The 12,090-nt window shown below is 40.0% G+C and overlaps 1 protein-coding gene across 4 annotated transcripts in view; it reads right to left on the minus strand.

Annotated features, from left to right (window-relative positions):
• LOC132021769 (attractin) overlaps window positions 1–12,090 on the minus strand; it is a 149,082-nt gene that overhangs the window by 82,105 nt on the left and 54,887 nt on the right. For all 4 annotated transcript variants that reach the window (XM_059406627.1, XM_059406631.1, XM_059406629.1 and 1 more), the window contains exon 7: window positions 715–805. In XM_059406627.1, coding sequence (XP_059262610.1) covers window positions 715–805 — 91 coding nt within the window. The remainder of the gene's footprint in view (window positions 1–714; window positions 806–12,090) is intronic.

Here is a 12,090-nt window from a genome sequence, read left to right on the forward strand (position 1 = left end):
CTGTTCTTGAACTTCCTCATAGGAGATCTCTTATGGTATAAAATGGCTTGGAAAAATAAAGTTGAAGAGTTCCCTCATCCTCCCATAAGCCACAAAAACAAGGAAATGAAAGTGATTATTCAGTTATATTGCAATGTGGCTATTCTTGGCTAAACTTCCTAATTAATATGAAAGCTAACCGACACAGTATTAATTTTTAGCCATTTAGTACAACAACTGGAATATCCCAGTACAACTTGAATCCATTAAAATCTCTCACATTAAACTGGTTTCAACTTTAATTTCCACTTACAACTTGGCCAATTATATACACCGCCCCCCCCCCAAAAAAACCCAGAAAGATTCCCCCTAACTAAAAACCAAAACTGAAGTCGAAATGAGAGAGACAGAGAAGAGAATGGTGGTTGCTAGGGGCTGGAGGCGAGGAGGGATGTAGGAAGTTATCATTTCACAGGCTCAGTGGTGTAGTTTTACAAGATGAAGAGTCACAGAGCTGATGGTGGTGATAGTTACACATTAGGGATGTCTTTAACAACACTGAACTGTACACTTAAAAATGGTTAAGACAGTAAATTTTATATTATGTGTATTTTACCACAGCAAAGAAGATTAGCAACAAAACCCCAACACTATGTAGCTTTTTGATTACATGATATAATAAGGCAAGTGTGGAAGATCAGAATTTCTAGCTTGTACAGAGGGGAGACACCTTACCTTGTATAATGCTAAAGAATGGCCGTATCTGACAACCACATTGTTCACTGAACGATTCAGGGTAAGCCACTCCCTAGAAGCAAGGTCATACCTACAAAACAAACAGATTATATTTTTACCCAAATGACAAAGCAGAGTATCTTATGCTCTTCTACTTGTGATAATCATGCAGTTTGGAGATGCTCATTAAATATGCCATGCCCGTGAGGAACCTCTCCAAACAAACCAACCTAACAGCTGAGTCCGCAAGGCAAGTCAGAACTTGAGAAGGGGGGCTGGGCTGCACAACCTGGGGACAAGGGAAAACAAAGCTACTCGAAGCTTCTAACACTTCCTGAAAACCTCTTCTACACACGGTCTAAATCACTTGCAAGTTGCGTTACACAGAAGGGGCATTTACTGCTGTAACTTCTCTTTCATTTAGTCATGTGAAATTGAAGATAGGTACTGAAAAAGGAATGATGATTAAGTAAAAGAAAATTCCTAACTTTTCCTTTTCTTTATCTGATTTTTTTTTTAAAGATTTTATTTATTTGACAGAGAGAGAGATCACAAGTAGGCAAAGAGGCAGGCTGGCGGGGGGCGGGGGGGGGGGAAGCAGGCTCCCTGCTGAGCAGAGAGCCTGATGTGGGGGGCTTGATCCCAGGACCCTGAGACCATGACCTGAGCCAAAGGCAGAGGCTTAACCCACTGAGCCACCCAAGCACTCCTAACTGATTTTTTTTAAAGTCATATTTTCAAGAAAACTAGGCTATCATGGCATTAAACATTAAGTTAACATCATTCCAGACATTTTTCCATGTATATATAACAAATAGAATACATTGACAATATACATTTATACAAAGGGGATCATCCTCTAGATACTTTTAATAAACAGTGTTAATTTTATATAATTTAATAGAAAAGAGAAATCAAAAGGAAACCAATGCTATTATTCTACTCTAAATGTTATTTTTTCTAAGTTTTCCTGAATAATCCAAGTTTGTTTTATCATGAAAAACATTATTATGTGAACAAGAAGATATAAGAAAGTCTTATTATCAACATAATAAGCAAAAAAGAATACAAATAAATGTCCATCAATAGAAAATGGATTAATAAATTGTGGTATATCTATCTAATAGAATTATAGAGTGAAAAATAAATACACCTGAACACCTTCTCAACATAAGTCTCAAAACAATGGTAAGCTAAAAAAATCAAACTGCAGAATACTGTTTCTTTAATGACTAAAAACAGTTAATTTATTAATTCTATATATTGTTCATATATACTAAAAGTGTAAAGATATGTATATGAACAAACACCAAAAAATCTGGACATTGGTTATCTTTGAGATTGGGGTGGAACATGCAGGGGTCTTTAATTATATTAGCAATGTCTTATTTCCAAACTTAGGTGGTATATGCATTAGTATTCATTATTATTCTCTGAACCTTTCCTTTTGACTTAAAGATTTTATGCATGATCTAAAACAAAATGGCGACATTTACTGAATATGAATGCTACATTAATACCAGCTATGATTTGATGTATTATTTCAATATTCCACATTTTTAAAAAACACATGAATAATTATTTAGAAGTTGGATTAACTTTAGTTTTTAAGTTACATACAAAATTAAGTTAATTTTGGGGCGCCTGGGTGGCTCAGTGGGTTAAGCCGCTGCCTTCGGCTCAGGTCATGATCTCAGAGTCCTGGGATCGAGTCCCGCATCGGGCTCTCTGCTCAGCGGAGAGCCTGCTTCCCTCTCTCTCTCTGCCTGCCTCTCCATCTACTTGTGATTTCTCTCTGTCAAATAAATAAAAAAAATCTTAAAAAAAAAAAAAAAAAAAGAGAAGCTGTATATTTAAAAAAAAACAAAATTAAGTTAATTTTGGACAGAATCCATTAACTTCCAGCCTTGAAAGTTGAAAACTTTAGCACTCACATTTCCTCTCATTTCTTCTCCCAATTTTTGTCAAATAATTTTTACACTGTCCAGGTTTGCATACTCACATCCCACTCGATAACTGTGATTTCATACTTCTTTAGTACCAGGCCTTTCTTTTAGGTGAAGCAATCTCCTCACTATCCTCTTACCACAACTTCTCCTTGAGTCTTTAATTCTTACTTGGCCAGATTTTGTTGCCAAGTGGTTATTTTCTAGAGGAGCTCCTATGTGCTCCTTTCCCTAAATTCTCTGGTGTTTAAGAATATCTGCTTGCTCACTTTAGAGCTGAATGACATCTTGGCTGGGTATAATATCTTGGGTCATCCTTTCTTGCTGTCAGAACTTTGAAGATGCTGTTCCCTTGAAATAATACTGGTAGTGAATGCTGTGATGGAGAAACCCAAGGCCATTCTGATTTTTCCTGTTTTTCTGTGGTCTGTTTTTCTGTTTGGGAGCCTGAAGAACTCTGTCACTCCCATTCTCTCTCCTCCTCCCTTTCTCTCCCTCCCTTCTTCTCTCTCTCTCACTACCTTTGAAAGTCACAATATTATATTTTACTTAGGTAGAAATAACTAAAATCCAAACAGGCTAATGTCTTTACAAAATGGGCTACGTAGCACTATAATACTTTTATGGACCTCTGGCTGTGTAATGGCTCTCCTGAGGACTAGCATGGCTTCTGAAAACACATAATACACCTAATGGTCAAGCCAGAGGCCAGTCTCTGTAAAGTTGAAAGAGAGAAAAGAAACAGAGGGAGCCCAAATCTCTAGATGACTTAATCTCCCTCTCTTTCAAGTGACACAGAGGGTGCTCAATCTGTTTCTTAATGCATTTTGCTCCTCCTAGTCAATGACAGTTTAGCTCAAGAGCTTGTCAGAGACACTAAGGCACTGGCAGGTTCAATAACCCGGCACAGATGAACTGCCAAAAGATCTTACATAACAGGTTGTGACTCTTTTCACAACCCAGAGAAGCAAACACAAGTTAAGATAAATATTGATGCAATAAAACATAAGAAATTGTTCAGAATACTGAACTAGTTCTAAGACGTGGACAAGCAGATAAGCAAAGACAAACTTCAGGAATTCAGTAACAGGTGTCTTCCAGAGCTGCAGCCATCTCTCTCTCACACACCTCCTTGCTGGTCGGTCTCATGATGACCATGATGACACAGGGCACACACTCCACCACCCACAATGGCCTGGTATTCCAATCACAGTGTCTGACCATCTAAGACCACAGTGAAGGCTCTCTGCAGATTGACTGTGACCCCAGCCAGAGGAGGCACAGAACTCCCTGAGGCTTCCCACCCAAGAATCTGTCCTTTATGCCAAAAGTTCAATAACTTGATCAAATCCGGTCTTGTTGTGGAACAGCTATATACTTTTCCTGAAACCTCTTGTGCTATTTCAATCCATCTGTCCTATTTGTTTGGTTCTTTTCTTCAGTGACAGCAACTACCTTTATATTGGATGTCCAGTCTTCTGTGTGTCTTTGCTTTCTAATTATTTCAATCAGTATTCGTTGGAATGTCTATAAAGCTGTCAGTGATTCGATTTTCATTCCAGTTTCTGCTATACGTAATTTATTTACATTTCCTTGGATGTATAATCTTCCATTTCATTGAATTATTATCATTTTCAAGTCTATTTTTTTAAATTTGAATTCTCATTAAGGTGATGTGCAGCATCAAGCAGTTGGAAGCAATCTCTCTCATTTTTCCTCTATGATCAGCTGTCAGCATTTACATGCTGTTTCCTTCCTCTTTATTTTCCCATCATAGGATATTTGTGTTAACTACAATGTTATTTCTTTCGTCATGCTTGTGGTCTGCTCTCCAGACATCTGCAAAGTGTGGATGATTTCTTAATTCTTTTTCTGCAATGTCTAAGAAAACTTTAGCCTTCTATCCTAGCTGTAGTGTGAGAGCTGATATTTTATGTTCTAACCACTGTTCTGAAATCTGAGGATGTACTGGGGCTCAGATGGAGGAGCATACAGTCTATCAGAATAAATCACCCAGACTCTGCTCTCCTTGGAGTGTCCTGGGTCAAGGCATAGCCCAAATTAGAAGCGACCCTGACTTTTGGGCAGAGAGAGGTTTTTCCCTCTTTTCACCCAGTGTTGCCCAGCAACAATATCTTCTACTCTTCAATTAAGAGAGTGAAATAACAATGATCCCCACTCAGTTTGCATCTTTCAGATTTGTGTTAGACTGGTGTAAGACTGGTGTAAGAGCTCTCAGAATCTCAGCCATATGATTTCTGCGGGGCAAAAAAGGGGTCAGTTGTATGGTTCCTGTGAGTCTGTTTTAAAGTTTACTGGATTAGGTGATACTCCTTCCTCGTTTGGTTACTTGCTGCTCAATCTTTGTTTTAATTTTTTTTTTTTTTTTTAAAGAGAGAGAGAGTCTGAGTGGGGTGGGGAGGGGCAGAGAGAGAGAGAGAGAATCTTATGCAGGCTCCACACTCAACATAGAGCCCAATGTGTGGCTCGATCCCACAACCCTGAGATTATGACCTGAGCTGAAATCAAGAGTTGGATGATTAACCAACTAAGCCACCTAGGTGCCTCCTTACTTTTTCTTTTTAGACATTTTTTTAAAACACTTTTTTGCTTAAAGGAAGGAAATTCAGTGATGAAGTTTCAATTGAAAATCATAATCCAGGATTCCTGGGTGGCTCAGTGGGTTGAAGCCTGTGCCTTCGGCTCTGGTCATGATCCTGGGGTCCTGGGATCAAGCCCCGCATTGGGCTCTCTGCTGAGCGGGGAGCCTCCTTCCTCCTCTCTCTCTCTCTGCCTGACTCTCTGCCTACTTGTGATCTGTCTGTCAAATGAACAGATAAAAATCTTTATAAAAAGAAAATTTTAACCCAGAAGACCAGGATCATTTGTCTAAGAAGACTCTTGGGTGACATAAAATGGAGACTGCTTTTTAATGCAACTTAAAAGTTTTGGGTTAACAGGGTTGTGGAAAAAACAGTAAGCTCAACTGCTGAAATATGTTTGCGTAAGAATATAAATGATGATAAAATTTATAATCTCAGTTCCAGAAATAGTTCCTCTAAAAGGAATCACTGTGTTTTTACTTTGCACGAGTTAGTAAAAATTTATTTGAAACTATATGAATTTTTTACATGAAACACGTAAAGTTGTAAAAATCATGTTTTGACCAAGTACAAGCAGAAAAAATATTACAAACAAATGTGGCCTGTGAGGTGTACCAGTCACATAAAAGCAAGAGATAACATTAATATTTCCAGGAACAAGTATGTGTGAAGGAAATAAATAATTCATTTACTCTCTTATTCCCCTGATAAACACTTATTTGAGCACATTCTATGAGCTGAGCTCTGAGCTGAGTGAGCAAACAAGCTCTCTAACCTCAGAGAACATATAGTGGAAAAGGCAAAAAATGAGCAAATGCAACAAGGGGCATACACAACATTAAAAATGATGCCCACTGCTCTAAAGGAAATGAGAACAAAGAAAAAGAACAGGGAGAACCTGCCAGAACTGGATGATCAGGGAAGATCTCTTAAGGTACAGTTAACTGAGATCTAATGGTGAGAAGAAAACAGCCCTGTGCTACAACACCAGAGGAGTCTGGACCAAAGGGAGGGGTAAGCACAAAGACCTTTAGAGTAAGGACACACATAGAGAGTATTAGGTAAAGCTAGAAGGTTGAGGAGGCAGGAGTCTGGGAAGGTGAGCGGAGTCAGATCAGGTAGGCCCATTAGGTCCAATAGGAAAAGCCAATGATGGGTTTTAAGAAAATAGTAAATGATACAAGTCACACTTTTAAAAAAATCACCCCAGTTGATATTTTAAAAATGGATTAAAATGGATGCATGAAGGGGCACCTGAGTGGCTCAGCTGAGTGTCTGCCTTTGGCTCAGATCATAATCCCAGGGTCCTGGGATCAAGCCCCACATCCAGCTCCCTACTTGGTGGGGAGCCTGCTTCTCCCTCTCCTGTTCCCCTTAATAGTGTGCACCTTCTTTCTCTCTCTCTCTAATAAAATCTTTTTAAAAAGGGGAGGTGCATAGAAACACACAGACTGCTAGGAATCTACTGCTGAAGTCTAGGTGAGCAATAATGGCAGGCTGGTCGCAGAGGGAAATGAATGAATATGACATGTATCCGGTGGGCTTGATGAGATTAGCATATGAGGAGGTGAAGGAGAGGATCAAAATCACTCCCAGATTTTTTTTGCTTTGAGAGAAGATGATGCCAAATACAAGTGTAAAAATCACATAAATGGTAGAATACTTGACTCTCATAATATCTGTACAATAGCCAAAGGGACAAGCACTTTCACACCTTTAATTTTACCTTACTTCTCAGGGTGGTGGCATGAGAAGTAGTGAAAAGTGGTTAGAGTGAGGAGAGATTTTTTAAAAGGTCAAGCTAACAAGACCTCCAAGACCTGCTGACATTCTGTAGCAGACAGCCACCGGGGTGGTGATCCTCATGACCTCTGCTTCTGGGTATTCATACCCATATATAAAACCCTCCCCTCAAGTGTGAGCAGGGTCTATGACTTGCTTCTAATCAAAGTGAACATGGCAAAGATGATGAGATGTCATTTCCATAACATCTGTCCTGCCAGGAGACTCAGTCTAGAAAGAGACTCTTCTGGTGACCTAATGAAGCAAGCAGCCACACTAGGGAAGTCAAAGTGATAAGGAAATGCGGGCAGCCTTCAGGAGTTAAGGGTAACCTCTACTTGACAGCCAGCAAGAAGTTGGGGCCCTCAAGGAAATGGATTATGCCAAAAACTCTAGTGAGCTTGGAAGTAGACTCTTCCCCAGTTGAACCTCTAGATGAGAACACAGGCCAGGTGACACCCTGACTGAAGAGCACCCAGTTAAGACATACCCAGACTCCTGACCAGCAGAAACTATGAGGGAATAAATGTATGCTGTCTTGAGCTGCTAGGTTTGTGGTCATTTGTTATGCAGCAAGGGATAGCTAATCTACGCACTGATATGGCGAGTGAAAAAACAAGAAGTCAAGGATAGCTCCAATGTTGGGATTAAGCAAACAGAAGTATGAAATAATCATTAACTGAGATAGGGACATCTGGGGCAAGTACTGGCCTGGAGGAAAGATCAGTTTTGGAAGCAGAGAGTTCAAGATACCTCTTAGAGAGGCAAAAGATTGAGATGTGAAATAAAGAAATGGCAATATGGGTTCAGGTGAAAAGTCTAGGATGCAGATATAAATCTGGGAATCATGAACATAGAGGCCAAGATATTACATGAGATCACCAGAGAGCAAATATAAACTCTCACAGAAGAGGACCAAGAGCTGAGCCCGGGGACACATCATCATTCAGAAGTCAGTGGAACCAGAGGAACCAGATAAAGAGGCTGAGAAAGTAATAAGCAGTTGGAACAAATATCAAGAGAATACAGAAACCTGGGAGCCAACTGAAGAAAGTGTTTAGAAGTGAAGGGAGGGGGTGCCTTGGTGGCTCAGTCGATTGAGCATCCACCCCGATTTCAGCTCAGGACATGATCTCAGGTTCCTGGGATCAAGTCCTGCATCAGGTTCTGCACTCAGTGGAGAGATGGCTTGGGGATTCTCTCCCTCCCCCTACTCCTCCCTCACCACACTTAAGTGTGCACTTGAGTGCACACTCAAGCAAGTGCATGCTCTCTCTCAATAGAATAAATAAATCTTTTTTAAAAAAAAGAAAAGTAAAGGAGGGATTAATTACATCAAATGTTGGTATAAGATCAAGTATGACAAGGACTAAGAATTGAAATTTTAAAGTTCAGCTCCTTGGTCACATTAGCCACATTTCAAGCTCAGTGACCACATGTGGCTAGTGACATGAAAGTGCCCCACTGGACAGTGCTGATGCACAGAAACAGAAGGCAGGATAAATGAGCACAGATATAGGTAACAGCTAAATATGGTGGTGGGAGTTTGTGTTAAGTCCTCTTCAGATAACAGCTCCCCTTCAAAATAGAAACAGGAAGCAAGGCCAATAGCTGAAAATGAAAACAGGAGAAAATGTGGTAGGAATTTGAAGAATGAAAAGAAATATGGCGGCTGAGCAGGAAAATGAGAGCAAGACTGAGACAAAACCAGTGGATCATGAACCCCTGTGGGAGCCAAGGATTTCTGGAGGTCACCCAAATTCTTGCATGTACATGGATGTCTTCTGCCAAATTTGGACAATTCTCAGCCATTATTTCTTCAAGTACTTTTTCAGACACTCTCTCTTGCTCCTCTCCTTCCAGGGCTCCTCCAGTGACAGAAATGTTAAAATTTTTTGTTATGGTCCCCAGATCTCTGAAGTTCTATTCATTTTTTTAAGCATTCTATTTTATCTCTGGTTCAGATTGAGGATTTTATATTTTATTATTCTATCTTCAAGTTCACTGACTCTTTCTTCTGTCCTCTCCATTCTGCTGCCGACCCTATCCAGTGACATATTTGTTGTGGTTACTGTATTTTTCAGTTCTAAAATTTCCATCTTATTCTTCCTTACATCTTCTCTTTCTTTAATGAGGCTCCATTATTCATTTCAAGTAGGTCTATAATTGCACACAGAGGCATTTTTATAATGGCTGCTTTAAAATCTTGTCAGATAATTCTAATATCTATGTCATCTTGCTGTCAGCATCTCAACTGCCTTTTTTTCCCTCAAGTTGAGATTTTCCCAGCTCCTCACATGAGAAATGATCTTCAATTGAAATCTGAACATTTTGGGTATCATGGCCAGAGACTGGATTTAATTTAAATCTACCGTTACAGCAGGCCTCCTCTGACACCCCAGTAGGGAAGGGGGAAGGCCAACTCATTCCAGCTGTTACTGCCAGGTGGGGTAGAATCCAGGCTCCCTACAGGGGCTCCACTGATATCACAGGGGTGGGGGAGGCCTCATTACTGCCTGGTGGAGAACAAAGTCCCAGTTCCCTAACTGGCTTTCAGAGATTAAGACTGTAGGCAAATAACATGCAAAAACAAAAACCAAAAGGCTAAACATTAACTAGGTTACATTAACACTAGATTGCTGAGAAAGTCCCAGCTCCCTAATAGGCCTTTTCTAATACTGGCAGCTGGAGAGTGGTTGGAGTACCTCACCAGATCCTGGCAAGTGAAAATCTAGACTCTATACTTGGACTTTGCTGACAGCAATGAAGGCAAGGCCACAGTTCTTTCTGTAGTGTTTGGCTATAGTAGAGCAGCTATTTGTGTCTAAAAGTTTTCTGTCTTGCTAAGCTGCCCCCTTCCTAGTCCTTTGGCTAGAGAGAACAGGCGGGCTTGTTCTTGGGGCTTTTTTGGCTTGTGCCTACTGGTATTTCCAGACTGCTGCTTTTCCCAACCACAAATCTGAGATACATGAGACAAAGAGAAAACCCCTGGAATTTGCCGTTACCTCTTTCCCTGGGTCCCGAGGTCTCTGGCCAGACTGCCTTCTTTCTACCTTTTAGAGTTTTCCCATGTTTGCATTACATATAATCCAGGATTTTTAGCTGTACTTACCATAAAGAATAGGGGAAACTGACCTTCATTTCTTTGTGACTTTTAATAATTTCCTTTTTCATATTCTATTACTAAAGGAGAATTGGTGCACCTGGGTGGCTTAATCTGTTAAATATTTGACTCTTGGTTTCAGCTCATGTCATGATCTTGGGGTCGTGAGGTTGAGCCCCATATCAGGCTCCACACTTAGTAAGGAGTCTGCTTCTCTCCCTCTCCCTTTGCGCCTCGCCCTGCTCATGTGTTTGTGTGCACCCATGCTCTCCCTCTAAAATAAAGAAATAAATCTTTAAAAAAAAAAAAAAAAAGAAAGGAGTATCTTATTTACTTTGTGTTTCTCCTGGGTTTGTCTTCAATTCTGAAATCATTTTAAAATTCTTTTTCCATTCGTCTGTTGAAGACATCTTGGCTCTTTCCACAGTTTGGCGACCATGGCCATTGCTGCTATGAACACTGGGGTACAGATGGCCCTTCTTTTCACTACATCTGTATCTTTGGGGTAAATACCCAGTAGGGCAATTGCAGGGTCATAGGTAGCTCTACTTATAATTTCTTAAGGAATCTCCATGCTGTTTTCCAAAGTGGCTGCACCATTTTGCATTCCCACCAACAGTGTAAGAGGGTTCCCCTTTCTCCACATCCTCTCCAACACTTGTTGTTTACTGTCTTCTTAATTTTGGCCATTCTAACTGGTGTAAGGTAGTCTCTCAATGTGGTTTTGATTTGAATCTCCCTGATGGCTAATAATGATGAACATTTTTTCATGAGTCTGTTAGCCATTTGTATGTCTTCTTTGGAGAAGTGTCTGTTCATATCTTCTGCCCATTTTTTGACATGATTATCTGTTTTTTGAGTGTTGAGTTTGAGGAGTTGTTTATAGAGGATATGGTCCATATATACAATGGAGTATTATACCTCCATCTGAAAGGATGAATACCCAACTTTTATATGGACACAGACAGGATTGGAGGAGATTATGCTGAGTGAAATAAGTCAAGCAGAGAGAGTCAATTATCATATGGTTTCAATTACTTGTGGAGCTTAAGGAATAACATGGAGGACATTAGGAGAAGGAAAGGAAAAGTGAATTGGGGGAAATTAGAGGGGGAGATGAGCCGTGAGTGACTGTGGACTCTTGAGAAAGAAGCGGGGGGTTTCGGAGGGGGGGGGGGGGGGGGTTAAGTAAGCCTGGTGAAAGGTATTAAGGAGGGTACATATTGCACGGAGCACTGTGCATTCATAAACAATGAATCTTGGAACACTGAAAAGATAAAATTAAATTTTAAAAAAATTCTTTCCTAACTTCTACCATCTCATTTCTGGATTTTTCTACTTCTGATTCTATTGTTCTTTCATGTCTTGCATCATTTTCTTCCTGTATTTTAGCTTGCTTGAAAACAGTAAGTTCTCACTTTCATCAGTTTTATGAGTGTATTTTTCTACTATCCTTTCATGTACAGTGGTGGGTTATTCTACCAGGTAGTCTCTTTCTCCTTTCTATGTTACTTTAACTTTTAATTTTCTATGTCATTAAAACTTGATACTTATCTGTTGCTCAATTTTAAGTAAAACTACTTTTTTCTGAACTTCTACAAGAGAGGCCTGGGGGGTTAGGACCATCTTCCTAATTTCTCAGCTCTCTAGTTTACTCTTCTATTGTCAACAGTGTGGTGTTCAAAAGACAGCAGCTTACTTGTTGAGATATCTGGCTCTGTCCCTCCCTGACTGTTACCTGGACACTCTTAATTTTTCCTCTATGGTCCCTATTCTCTTCAATTTGAATTTTATTCCCAGCAGTTTCTTCTTGGTGTGGAAATTTCTCTCATGAAGAGACTGGCTAGTTCATTTGGGGAGCTAAAAAGGCACAAACTGCTCTAGCCCCTTCAGACCCTACTACAGATCCCTTGTGCTTACCCCCTACCAAAACATACAAATC

Source organism: Mustela nigripes, chromosome 7, assembly GCF_022355385.1.
Source record: "Mustela nigripes isolate SB6536 chromosome 7, MUSNIG.SB6536, whole genome shotgun sequence".
Taxonomy (NCBI): Eukaryota; Metazoa; Chordata; class Mammalia; order Carnivora; family Mustelidae; genus Mustela; species Mustela nigripes.